Source organism: Onychomys torridus, chromosome 17 (genome assembly GCF_903995425.1).
Source record: "Onychomys torridus chromosome 17, mOncTor1.1, whole genome shotgun sequence".
Classification (NCBI taxonomy): domain Eukaryota; kingdom Metazoa; phylum Chordata; class Mammalia; order Rodentia; family Cricetidae; genus Onychomys; species Onychomys torridus.
The window spans coordinates 13,237,967-13,252,532 of NC_050459.1; the positions used below are offsets into that span (position 1 = coordinate 13,237,967).

Genomic DNA, 14,566 nt, shown 5'->3' on the forward strand with positions numbered 1-14,566 from the left:
CAGGAGAGATCTGTCACTAATGGAAGTATGGCACTGTGTACCCAGAACTCACAGAATGAAATGAGAATGACTACATATTAATAATAATATTTGCCAAGTGGCTAGACACTAGACAGCTCAGGGTGTGCTGGGTAACACTTGGCCATAACATCATTCTTGCTGCCATTATACCCATTGGAAAGTATGAGCCAGTCATGTGGCATTAATTATTGCCAGTCATAGTGGGAATGAGCAATGACAAAATGGACCAACATAGATGCTCATCTGCTACAATGCTGACAACAGAAAGAATGAAAGTTTCAAGTCCCCATGTTGCCCAGGCAGGACCACCAATAGACTCAGCCATGCACAGCGTGTCCCACCATGGTGCTTTTAAAAATGTGCATCACTTCCTTAGGAGGTGATGCACAAAGGGAGAGGGCAACAGCACCCCTTTTCTGTCCTATATGTGTGCCCATGCCCAAGATAAAAAAAAGAGAAGCACATAGTTACATACACACTGACTGAGAAAAAGGAGGTAAGTCCCTTAGCATCATCATTCCATGAGTGATAGAATTTTTCAGACCAGTACTTTCCAGAGTTACTACCTGAAGCCATCTGGTAAGAAGATGATTTTTTTTTCTCTCAGCTCAAAATCTACAGAGATGGGCATTCCCAGATCACATATTTTATTTTGATGAAATCAGATCTGATGAAAACTGACAAGAACCCGGAGCTCAAAGTACCTGAAGCGGACTTTGCTATGGGTTAGAAACACTGAAGCTTCAGGCACAAGAAGGAGCCTATCTATGGCAGGGCTCCTGAAGACAGCCTTGAGCCTAATGGGACTCTGATCCACTTATTCTGCAGTCTCAGCCTCTTTTATTAGGTAGTTTTATAGTGCATGATAGTTCCCAGAAAACACACAGCATTATCTCAGAAAAACTACTATTCCAAAAACACCTGTTCACACTGGGGAGGGAAGAGACAGGACCACAGGGATGCCTGATTTGAGAAAGGCATGTTTCCTGATTTCTGTCTTTTGCTGTTGCTCTGTTTCATACAGGAAAAATGTAATCTTCAGTTAGTCCTCATGCAAAATCAGAGTGATCATCACTAGCATATTCAGGGAGGGCACTTATAAAGGTAAGCCAACAAACATCTACCCACATAACTGCATATTGAGAAGAAAAGTGAAAAGGCATACTCACACATATAAAACAGATCTGGTGTCCCCCACCTTCCCAGCATCTCCAACTGTCAGGGTGTCATATCCTCTTTCCAATTCAAACTCTTCAAAAGCAAGCTTGATGACCTAAATCCAAAGGGAAAACATAGTTAATAACATAATACAGACCTTCCATGGCAATGCACATTTATAGTTTTGTGGTTAGCTTTGGCTCCTTAATTCTGATGGATACCAAATAATTCCCAAGTTGCCTCCAGTTGCTGCATGGATATTAGAGGTTTGGTGGGCCTGAATTTCAGAATTTTGTGGAATTAAAATGTTCTTTTTGTCTCAATTTACTATGAGCTCTAAAATGAGATTTATCTGACCTCACTTCAAATTACATGTCTATCAACTACATAGCATAAAAATTCAGTTGAGCAAATTAACCAAGAATAAGCCAATATAAGCAGGAAAAATACTGCTGTAGTTAATGAGGCATGATTTTAAGGATACCCTATAATGAATCTTTTAAAATTTGCTAGTGTAGGTCTCATGTTATTATTCCCAATAACATAAGAACTTTCTGAAGCTAAGAGACAAATGATCCAATAGCACACTTAGCTGTTCAATACCTTGATGTTTCTTCTTTTCTCTTTTATATTTCTAAGAATTCCACTCAAGGCTTTACCCACACTAGTCAAGTTCTCAATCCATGAACTGTACCATCAGACTTCAATTAGATAACTGGATGGATAGAGGGATGCATGGATGGATGGATGGATGGATAGGTGGGTGTGTAGATGGAGGCAGGAAGGATGACTAGATATGGACAGACAGATGGGTAGGAAGGTGGTTGACAAAAAGATAACAAGAAGATGTATAACCTAGTGATAAAACATAATTTAAAAAGAAGCATAACACTGAATTAATTTCCATTTTGGCATGCATATAATAAAAATGGCACACATATATAATATATGCCACAATTAATCAATACTATATAGAGAACACATTCACAGATATATAGCATATTTAGATGTGATGATTAACATTATGCTAAACATTAGACAGATTTCTTTTTTAATCCACCAACAGAATATAAGCATGTAAACTCCCTTCTCTGTAGACCACAGGAAATTTTCTCCTGAAACAAACAAACAAACAAAATACTCCCTTTGTTGAACAATATTGTGATCAAGAGGCAAGGTGATCAAAGGTTTCAGGAATTTATGATGCGTCTTGAATAGCCAGGTATACAAAGAAAATATCAAAAGATTATCATAGATGATAGATAAATATAAATATGGATAGGCAGATTCAGTACACAGATAATAGATAACAAAGAGTCAATAAATAGTTATTGGTGATTAGAAATAACAGAAAGTATATGATTTGTTAATTAGATAACTGGATGAGTGGATTATAGATCAGTGAACAGATAGATAGTTAAATGGACGCATAGAAGGATGGATAGATTATAAGTATGTAGACTGATAGAGGGATAGGTGGATGGTGGATAGATGGTGGGTGATAAATAAGTAGATTGATAGGTAGATGGGTAGATGATAGATAAGTGGATGGATAGAGGGATAGATGAATGGGTAATAAATAAGTAAATACATAGAACAATGGGTGGATGACAGATGGTAGATAAATGGATAGATGGATGCTAGGTCAGTGATATATTAAAGTATGGGTGAATGGGTAGATGATGGGTGATAGATAATTGATGGACAGATGATAGTATAAAATGATGGGTGGATGAGTGATGGAGTGGCACAGAGAGGTAGGTGAGGAAGGGAGGCAGATGGGAGAGGGGGAGCAGGAATTGCTACTTATGACTGAGTGTGTGTGCCTTGTAAAGAGAAATCAAATGCTTGCCTATTAGACCATTTTTATAAAAAGCAAATGGTGCCGGGAGTGAGGTCAGTGTTCCTAAGACTTATCTTAACATGCACAGGTTGAATACTCTTTAGATGGCTGCTTTTCTCTAACAATGCTAATAAGGGACACATTGTCTATATTATCATAAATTCTTACTAACATTAGTGACAGGGCTATTACAATTTATTTTAAAACTACTAATTCAAATTGTGGTGTTTGTATGAATCATTATTCGTACTGAAACAGGTGTGGGTTTGACAGCTGTCACAACCTTCTTTGAATATTTCATATTAAAATGAGGAACTGAGGAAGCTTCTTGTTTCTATTTTCCTGTCTCTTGACTACAGGAGAAAAAGGTCGCAGAGTAATGGGATAAAGAAGCTAGAGTTCACATCCTAGGCTTGTGTTTTCCATGACTTTCCCATATGTTCGATGTTAATGCCTTTTGAGGCTTGCTAGAGTCAGTTTAAGTCACTTATCACATCACATCCCACAGTGCACTCCCCAGAGAGGCTGAGGATGGCACACACACACACACACACACACACACACACACACACACACACACACACAAGATGGAGACACTCCCAAGTCCTAGCTGCATGGAGAAGCTAGGGCACTGAAGCCAGCCCTGCAGTTCCTCTGTTCCCCGTAGAGGGCACACCGGCTTCTGACTGACTGCTTCAGTGTGGATCTTACTTCTCTCCATCTCCTTATTTTCTCTGATCAATGCTTTCAGTTCCCTATCAGTGTTCCAAGAAATTCCTTTCAGGAGATAGTTTTCAATTTGGAGAAAGTACTTCATTGTCACCAAAATGTCCTGAAATGTCTGGCATCCACTCCATGTTAGGGCCCCTGGGCTAATTCTTCTGTCTGTGTCTGCATACTCACTAGACTTTGGATTCTGTAGTTTGTTAAAAACTTATTATTATTACTTTAGCATATTGTATTATAGAAAGACCATCATAATGCCTTCATATGAATGACAGATACAGTTCCTCTTTCTCTTTAATGTATAATAAACATGAATCTCTAACAACTGAGATATGGAGAGTGCATGCATGGAGTGAATGCACCTTTAAATGTATTTATTTAGTTTAGAAAACATGCCTATTTACATAAATAAAAGTTGTCATACTCAATAATATAATATAGAGATCATCTTGAAAATTTATGGAGATGTGTATGTCTGTGGCTCCCTAGTACAATGTATGTAACAGCTTCCTTGTCTTTTATGTAATTGTTCCTTATAAACTGGAGGATAGATGTAGTGCTAACAAACATGTGGCACATCAGAACTTCAAGCTCATTTTGTTTGGAGACCTGAAGTTATCTCAGTACATTGTGTGCCAAACTAGAAAAAAAACCACTGTAGATATAGTTGTGATATGGGCAGGTAATTAGCAGTATGATCGTAAAGAGTAGAAATAAGGATAGTAGTATGTCAAAATTCTTCATAACCCTCAAAACGCTGGTGGGGCTAAATCACAGACACCATAGCTTGAATAGTAGAGCAGGTGTCTATCTCTCCCTGGTCAGTCATTAGATGGGGTGCAGTTGACACTTTGGCAATGATGTACAGGTGGGGATTTATGAACAAACATATTAGCTTTGCATATGTTTACTGCATACCTGTGTAAGTGCAGTTTTGAGCTCTAATGCCTCGGTTGGAAGAAAGAGCAAAGCTTTATGGTTTTTAAAAATGCAATAGAGAAAAATGAAAATCAAAGTAAGCAAAAGACCAATAAGACAAAAGAATGCCAAAAACACGGCAAAACATAACCCAAAGCCCACAAAAGTACCATTGAGTTTCATCAAAAATATGTTGTCTACAATTTTTTCAATTGAAAAAAATCTTAGCTCAAAAACAAAAAAAGCAAACAAACAAAAAAAACCCCACCACAATTGACAGATTGGTGATTCATGTTCTTTATCAGGCTATGTAGAAACCTTGCAATAATAAGCAGCCATTAGTGGTGTTGGCCTTCTGATGGTATCATTGTGGATAAACAAATCATGCAGTATTTACAAAAAAAAAAAAAATCAAAGTTCTTTATTATCTCAAAATATGTTTTGCCACATTTTGCTCTATTTACTGACTAATCCAAACACGGAGGGAAGCCCTCCAAATGGAGTCCAAACACCATGAAAGTGCTCAGAGGACATTATCTTAGAGACTTGGGGATGAGGGGGGCAGGGAGGGTTTGTGGGAGGTGAGAAAAGAAGGAAGGAGTTGAAAGGAAGGTAAAAGGGAGTAGCAGAAGAGATAATGGGAGTGAGAACAGGAAGTGGGAATCTAGGAGAGATTTTTCCAAACATTGATGACTATGGATATTCATGAGTAACCAAGAGAAAAGCACACTTGTACTTATTGTAGGATAGGGCACGTTCTTTCTCAGGTTTGCTGTGACCTTCTTAAAGGAGGGAAGATCTTCATCTTTCCCCAGGTCCTAAGCACTAAAGGACAATACATAATAAACCTTAACTGGGAAAAATGACAGAAAATTTTGCCTCTGATTTAAAAAACAAAAAACAAAAAACAAGAAAACACACACACACAAAAAACTATGATAAAAATCACCACCTAAACACAGCCCTTTAAATATGACAGAGAGGAAATCGACACAGCCATGCTATAGTTCTATTTTAATTTTACCATTGTTTTTTATTTTTCATGTCATATTGAAAGTACACTTCTTTGTCTTTTTTAAAAATATTTGATTGTTTTTATTTTCTCTGTGTGAATGCTGTGTGTGTGTGTGTGTGTGTGTGTGTGTGTGTGTATGTGTGTGTGTGTGTGTGTGTGTGTGTGTGTGTGTACCACATATGTGCTTGTGGAGATCAGAAGAGGGCATTGGATCCCTAGAATTACAGGTCGTTATTAGCCTCTATGTGTATATGTGCTGAGAACTGAAACCAGGTTCTGTGCAAGAGTAGCAAATGCTCTTAAATGCTGAAATCTCTCTCTAGCCTCAAAGGACATTTATTTTTCTAATATGATTGTGTTAGAAATTTTTTAAAAATTTCAAACATCCTCATGAAAAAAATTAGTAAAAATCCCTATATCTTGGAAATAAATAATTCCTGAGTGCCTAATTAAGAACTGTGGGTTTGTCCTTTATCCTAAGTGTTGGGTTGAGGACTTAGGACACACAGCAAGGGCCTCTGGGAACCCAAAGCTTCCTGCCATCTGACACATTCAGTTCCAAGCTGTATTTTAGAAGGAAACTGCCCAAGTGTGAATTTCCTCATGAGAACTTAACAATCGACAGCTGGCAATTATTAGCTCTGTTGCCAATAGCAATGCCTTACCCATTTGTAAAAGTTTGTGGTTTCTTATCAAATGGTAATTGTCAAATGTTCTTAGCAGTTCTTCATGCATTTACTCGATTGAACTCATAATGACCAGTCATTAAAAAAAAAAAAATGGAAAAGTTAATAATTGATTAAAAAAAAAAAGTTACCTGTCTAAGTTTGTCTGGCCCAGAGTTTTGAGGAATGCCCCATCTGAAGTTCCTATTATATCAAGTTCAGGCATGGCCATATTGCTACCAGGCTGCAAAATGTTAGTGTCCTTAGAATACACTTTGGCATTTTCTTATAGAACTAGACAGACTCTACCCATACCCTACACCGCTGTGAGAAGAGAATTCTTACATCCCTCCAATGTAACTATACCTTACTCACCTCTGCTATAAAAAGCAAAGTAATGCAAACAAAAGCAGGAACATCTGAGGTGAGAGGGAAGCCAGACCTGCATGCTTCCTTATACAGGAGAGCATGGATCCTCTCCCAGGCTGTCTGTCCTCAGCAAAATGAGAATTGTGGGTCCCTATGGGGTTCCGGGGACCCAAATGGCACACACAGACAGGTGTGCATGGGAGCTGGTGTTCAGGACACCATCTGCCCTGCCCTTCTTGTAGGAATTCACTCCACAGCTTCAGGTTCTGATGTGTTCATTTCTACACATCTGTCTTTATTTCCATACTGTTTTGTCTCTCTTGTGTATGGATGAGAGAAATCTATAAATCTATACCGTAAAATATATCTCTCTAACATAAACTGCAAAAAAAAAGGTCAGTAATCCTGTCAGGGACACAGAGTATTTACAGAACAGTAGTAGAGATTACTCAGCTCAGCAGGGAAAGTTTGAGCTAAGTATGGGAGTGGTTGAAGATTAACATGACTGTCACACAGAGGGGCAGCTGCAGCAGAGAGACCCAAGAGCCTCTCCTAAGCTTCTGCCACCTAAGCAAGCGGAATCCCTGGCAGAGCCCAGAAACTTATTAAAATGTGTTCTCAAATGTGTGAAACTGCAGAGGGTATTTATTAAAACTGAGAGACTGGGAATTTAAAAGTCACAATACAATAACTGCAAAAGAGAGAATCAGAACATCATTAGAAGTTGGCAAAACACAGAATTAATGCTCACATCAATCAAGCAGGGACTAGAGGCATATCCTAGGCGGGACTCTGAAGAAATAAAAGATGAAAGGGTGGTGGGGAAAAAGTGACAGCTCTCGAGATAAAAGTGAGGATATTGAAGTTTGTGGGGCGATAACAAAGGGTGCAGGATCAATAATTAGGAAAATCATGGGACACGCATTCTACAACACATTAAAGAGTTGAGACTAGAGATTAAAGGTGGCTCATTATAATCCATGCGAACAAAACACAGCTACAAGGGAATGTGGAAATGATGTCACCTCAAAGCCATTTAACTCTAAGACTCTCCAAAGGATTCTCTTTGCACACTCAGGAGAATTACGTGGATTGTATTTGAAGACATACAAATCAAAGTTGCTTTCATTTTTTAGTGGTACATCAGAACAGGTGATTTACATGGTCCAGATTAAAAGATAATGTATGCCTTCCTAGTGCACTTATTCAGCAGAATAAGGGAAGGGAAAAATCTTTTTTTAATGTCTCGGGTATATTATTTAGATGTCTCACTATCTTCAGCTTGGCTTAAGGGTACATTGCCAACAAGAATAATGTTTAAGGGGATGAAGACCGGGTGAAATACACATAAACTAGAAAAGGCCAGCTGATACAAGTAAAAACATCTGCATTTACTATAACATAGTAAACAACATATTTAAGTATAAAGAATGGTATGGAACTTTGCAGTTGAGCTCTGAAGCCCACACTTTCTCACTGGAAATGGAGTATCAGCAAGAGGTGATAGGTTGGGAACGCCCTGACACAGATAGCTCCAGGCAGCTGGACTCAACTACAGCTCATGCCAGAGCTGGGCAGAACCTTGGGGAGCTTGGGCTGAATACAGTGAATCTGCCTCATGGTACATGCTGTCATGGTCATTTGTAGTGGTAAATAGCAGCTGTCTGCACCCAATGAAGAGAACCATGGGCTTAATAGAATCCTGATTCTGAAAGACTCTAAAAGGAGTTAGGAGATCAACATAGTTGAAGAGAAGAGGGAAATGAAAAAGTGATTATTGATTCTTACCTTTCAGCTATTGGCTAGAAGTTGGGAAAGTACATTACTTACAATGTTAGAGAAAGTTCCAGAAAGTAGTAGTTACAGACAGGGTCTCACTTTGTACCCTTGGCTGACCCAGAACTCACTATTCAGACAAGATTGTCATCTAGCTCATGGATTTACCTGCCTCTGCCTCCCAAGTGCTTGGATTAAGCAGAGGTTCTCAACATATGGGTCATGACTCTTTTGTGGGGTCACATATCAGATATCCTGTATATCAGATACTTATAATTTATAACAGTAGCAAAATTACAGTTATGAAGTAGCAATGAAATAACTTTATGGTTGGGGATCACCACAACATGAGGAACTGTATTAAAAGGTTGCAGCATTAGCAAGGTTAGGAACTGCTGAGTTAAAGGCATACACCACCAGGCCTAGATGGTTATTGGTCCATCACATGGCCATTCACTTTCCCCTCACCTTCAGCAACATCTATAAACACCTCCATTTCCACAAAGCTGGGACACGCAGATACTGTGAATGTGCACACATAGGAAGTGCCTAGGACAGAACCTCCAGCATGGGAACCCCATAGATAAAGAGATGCAGTCTACAAAGGTGATGCAGGGGCCCAGTGACAGTGACTCACTTCTTATTTTCACTATTTTTTGTTTATTAATCTTTGCATTTTTAAAAAGAATCTTAAAAATCTTAAAACACATATAAAATAAAATAGCATAAAGTTACTATGAAACCATTTTATGTCAAACCATACTCCTTGAACTTGGCTAAAGCTTCAAGTTTTGTTAAAATATATGCTGCTAGTATTAATAAAAAAAATATAGAAATTGAATTAGCAAAATCTATACAGTTAAAATAAATGATTAAAATTTTAGGGGCAAATTCAATCATAAGACATAATGGATGAAACCTATTTGAAAGATCATGGCAAAATGGGAAACCATGGAAGGTAGCTTTGCTGAGACATGCATAATGGGTAGGTGTCTTTCTTTACTAATTTCATTCACAGGAATGCTTTTTAAAGTTGTGATAAGATAAATCTAAGACTGATGCTAAACCCAGTGAACTAAGACCTATTATATACCATTTGAGAAAAAAAATAGTTGAAGTTACTTGATCAATTTTGTGTATATTTATAGTATATTTATTGTAGAAAATGTCTGCAAGTTTTATTATGTAATAAATATTTCACACTAAAAAAATTTAAAAAAAGCATGAAACTAGTATTTTGCCTAAAACGAATAGTGAGGAAATTCCCCCATGTGAGCCATGAACCATAGCTTTCTACCATGGCATCTTCTAGCAAACACAGCAGGTATGGTGCTGTTTTCTAGTGGAGGAAGCCTGAACTCAAACAGCTCAGAATTTAGAGAGTTGTGGCCATGGAAACATATTCAAGACAAACTAGTTTTCAAAGCTTCAGTTATTCTCGTACCTGGTATTTATGAGCCTGGATTGCAATGATGGGGCTGGCCACAAGCCCCTGTTCCACTTGTCACCTCGCATTTGACCTTGAGGGAGATACCACTTCCTTGCTCATTTTAATCCCCTTTCCTCACTTCATCCAGGGGCAGAGTTCCTATTTGCTGAGTGGGATTGCTAAGTGCATTGATGTTAAGTGTGAGATAAAGTCTGAAGGTGGGGGAGAGCTGGGATGGCAGGCCTCTGGATATGACACGGACACTGCATACATGAAGGCATGGCAGTTGTGGTTACCCACACAAGATCTCTAAAAGATCAAGAGACTTTAAATTTTAGTATGAAGAGGGCAGGGTCTCCTGCTGCCTTTCTGTAACTGGAGAGCTAGTGGCAATTGATGGCTGCTGATGGAGGAAGAGTAGTTTCCTTTGGGGGCTGTCACTGGTAGGTCGGGCATGGTCCCATTGATGATGCCACACATAACAGTGTATGGACAACACTAATTGGATTTAGCGAGTGAAAAGAAACAAGTCCAAAAGGCGGATACAGAATGCAGATGGAAGACATGTATGCGGGGGGGGGGGGGGGTGGTGGTGGCGAGAAGCTGGAGGGAGGAAGTAGGAGATAGCTATGGCCATGTACCCATGTAGGAAAATTTCAAAAAAATAAAAAAATAAACAAAGAAATACATTAATTACAAGTTACTACCTCAGGGGGGGGGGGGAAGTAGCATTCATGTTAAGAACATGTTCTCAATTGCAGAAACAGAGACTAAAGGATATTAAAAATGGTCAGTGACAAAAACTACTTTATAAATCTCTCTATACTTGGAGGAAGAGCTAAGCCCTTGATCACCTTTTCAGGTCTGGGAATGATGACTTCCCAACCCTAGGCCTGTGGTCTAGAGCCATTTAGCAATGTATATTTTAGCTCCCTCGTCATTAAAATGCAGAAGTGGGGCTACTAAGGTTTTCTCTAACACTTAACCAGCTCTGATAATTTTTATAGTTCTCTCTCCATCACAAGCTAGATCTGATGGTTCTGAACCAGAGCTGACTTGTTTGAATATATTAATGGAAGCTTTGTGGCTGCAATGGAAATGGTAGACTAGGTGTGGTGTTGAACACATGCAAGCCCAGCTAAGGCAGCTCAGGGGAGGTGATGGTACAGGGAAGGGTAAGAAGTTCTAGACCATCCTTGGCTACACAATTTAAGACCAGCCTGAGCTACATGAGACCCTGCCTCAAAAACAAACAAACAAAACAAAAACAAAACCCTCCCTCCAAAAAACCAAAACCATAGGAAAAGGAAAAGAGGGGGGAAAACAAGTTAGAAAATAGATTATAACTAATAGTCTCTACTTCCTGAGAGTGAGGCTATTGATGTGAACTGGAATCTGCCTGTACCTTGCTTCCTGAGCTGGATGGAAGCCTGCCAGCCCAACAGCCAGGTGTGAGGTTACCTGGTCAGGAAAGCAATTATCAGGTTGGTAGATTCTGTAGTCATGGTAACAGGGTGAAGCGATAAGGCCAGAGCTCAGCGTCTCTCCCACCTGCAGTTTCTCATTTCTTCAGAGTGTGAAGAGAAGGTGTGAACTTGTCTTCTCACTGGTATGCACAAGCCCTAGATCACCTTTCCCTCCCAGTCATTAAGACACCAGAGCAGATTAAGAAAATTGAGAGCAAATGAGAGAACAATCCTCCACAAGGACTACACAGGGATGTTTGCACTCAGGTAGTGGATTCTCTGCCAAGAACGAGGAAAGGGCTGTGCTCTGCAGGCCCAGAGGGATACCAGGGTTGTATGGAGCTTCTGGCACAGCCTGCCTCCTGCTTCCTCCCTCTTCCAGCCTCAGCCCTGGCCCCTTGCTCAGTTCTGTATTTTCCCTGTTTTTCTCTACAAACAGCAAGGAAAGAGAGAGAGAGAGAGAGAGAGAGAGAGAGAGAGAGAGAGAGAGAAGACAATCAGATGAGAAGGCATCTTTGAAGTGAAAATAACTTTGGATGCATACTCCACGACTTACTTGGCTCAGCATAATGTAAGTTGCTAGCCTAGAGTCCCAACTACCAGAACAATATCCTAGAAGAATTTTGAAAATCAGTCATTGAAAATCACCATGTATAGAGTCCCTGGACAAGTACAGTGAAGTGACATTACCCTGTCTTGCTTTCTGGCACAAAAGTATGCCCTGGAGATGCTCATTCAGCTTTTGGGTAAAAGACTAACATGGGATTGATTTAAATACATGCTTTTCCTTGGGAAAAAAAATATCCTAGTACATCCTCCAAGTGATGGAGTCAGGACTCAGCTATGGATTTTTTTTTTAATTCAGAAAATATACCTCTTAAAAATGATTTCAATTTTTGATTTCTTAAGTCAAAGTTGGACCATGAGTCTGTGGATATGGTTCCTAAAGGTTGGCCTAACTCTGTGTGATTATGTGACTGTATGATTTTGTAGTGTTGAGATTCAAAACCAAGGCCTCACTCATAAGGTAAACACCTGTGAATGATGCTACATCCCTAGCCCTGTTTATTGCTACTAAAGCCATGAAGATGTTTGTAAAAGCAAATGTAGGCACACATGTGAAGTTGTCTATGACCACAATGACCATGAAGACACAGGCATACTTCACAGAAATCGTCATAGCTAACAGCTAGGAATATCTAGTTTAGAAGTCAAAAACTATGAAAATCTAACTGAATTTAGAAATGATCTTATCTGCTACAAGCACATATTTGGTCCACAGTAGACATCTTTGGGTCCATGCTGTGACATGGCTGATCTGCAGTTTGTCTTGCTTCCTTGCAAAGCTGTGCTCCTGGAGGAAAAGGCGTGTTTCTCATAGTGCTGTGTTCTAATCCACCAGCACAGTGGCACACTCATTCACTTATTCATTCATTATTTCAAGGCCAATGACTTCTCTACCAAGTTGGATTATGCCCTGGAAGCATCCTCCAAATAAGCCTTTTCTCTTTTGCACGATTTTTGTGAGGTTATTTTGTTATAGAAACAGGAAAGGTAACTAATGCAACAGCTTAGGTAAAAATGCTTGATTCCACATTTGCTGCTCTTAAAGTTCTGCACAATGGATATATTCCTGGAAGACTCCTCTATGTCTTGCAAAAGATGGCCTGTACCCAGAAACTCACTGACAACCCCACAGATGATTCTCCACGAATATGCCAACTGTTCGCTATGGCATGTCACCCAAGTCTCTACTGACACTCAGGCTCTAGTTTCCACATCTAATCCACACATAAAACTGCCTTCTGTGACTCATGCCAAACTAAGGCTTTCACTTATTTTTATTATAAATTGAAGGATTTTCAGGTCTTTACCCCTCCCACCATAAGCAAGAAGCTAAATACAGGCCTGGCTGACAGTTCACCTATAATGACAGGTCACCCACACATAAAAAAGACATGATTCTAAGCCACTGCACAAAGAAATCCTGGATATATTGTTTAAAGTTATGTACAAACTCATTACAGAGCAATGTGGAGAAAAATACATTCTAACCAAAGAGAAGAAGCAATACCAAAATAATTATATATTACGGGGCTGGTGAGACGGCTCAGTAGGAAAAGGTGCTTGCCACCAAATCTGATGACTTCAATTTGATCACCCAGCCCCATATTATAGAAGGAGAGAAATGATTCCTAAAATTATCCTCTGAGTTCCATATGCTAGGGCATGCATGTGAGTGCACTCATGTACACACACACACACACACACACACACACACACACACACACACAATTATAATAAAATATTAAAAAATAATTCTATAGTGCATTTATAGTTTGACTGTGGCACATAGGAGTCAACTTCAAGTCTAACAAAAGCTTGTCTCTGCTGTGTCACAAATGATGCCTGCTGTCATAAATAAATAAATAGATAGATAGATAGATAGATAGATAGATAAGGAGCTGGATGACAAACAACAGAATGGAGCTCACAGCTGTGATCACAAGTGACTATCTGACTGTCCTGTGCAATGCTATTAGTGAAATAGGCTCATTTTGTCCTGCAGCATCCCAGCATCTCCCTGTGGGCATACACCATTGGATAACTGATATCAGAAGGGGCTTGGTTAGTGTAACATGGAGAAGACTCTAAGGAAGTATAACATTGATTGCATTAGCTACTTTTCTGTTGCTGTGATAAGACGCCATGACCAAGGCAATGCATGGAAGAAAGGACTCAGTTGTGTTTATGGTTTCTGGTGGTTAAGAGTCAATCATGTCAGGGAGATGTGCAATGAGAAGCAAGAATGGTGGTGGGAACAGTAAGAACTCACTGTCAAACCACCAGCAGGGAGCAGACACTGCACACTAAGAATGGCAGGAGGTTTTGAAACCTCAAAGTCCATCCTTAGTGACAAACTTCCTCCACCAAGGCCACATCTCTTAAGCCTCCCTGAACAATGCCACCCACTGGAGACCAAGTATCCCAATGTCCAAGGCTAATGGGAACAGCTCATGCAAACCACCGTATGGACCAACTCACCTATTCAAAAGATAATCTTGCAGTGCTGTGTCAGAGTTGGTTTTGTCAGGCTCAGGGACCTGATGAGCAGGCAGGATGGGACAGTGCACGGCCACAATTAAGACTTTTATAAAATAGGATAAATGTTCTTTATCT

General features: G+C 39.6%; 1 protein-coding gene across 1 annotated transcript in view; it reads right to left on the reverse strand.

Moving 5' to 3' along the window:
* Positions 1 to 14,566, reverse strand: part of Csmd1 (CUB and Sushi multiple domains 1) — a 600,818-nt gene that overhangs the window by 390,809 nt on the left and 195,443 nt on the right. Inside the window, exon 6 of the mRNA XM_036209300.1 lies at positions 1,191 to 1,294. Coding sequence (XP_036065193.1) covers positions 1,191 to 1,294 — 104 coding nt within the window. The remainder of the gene's footprint in view (positions 1 to 1,190; positions 1,295 to 14,566) is intronic.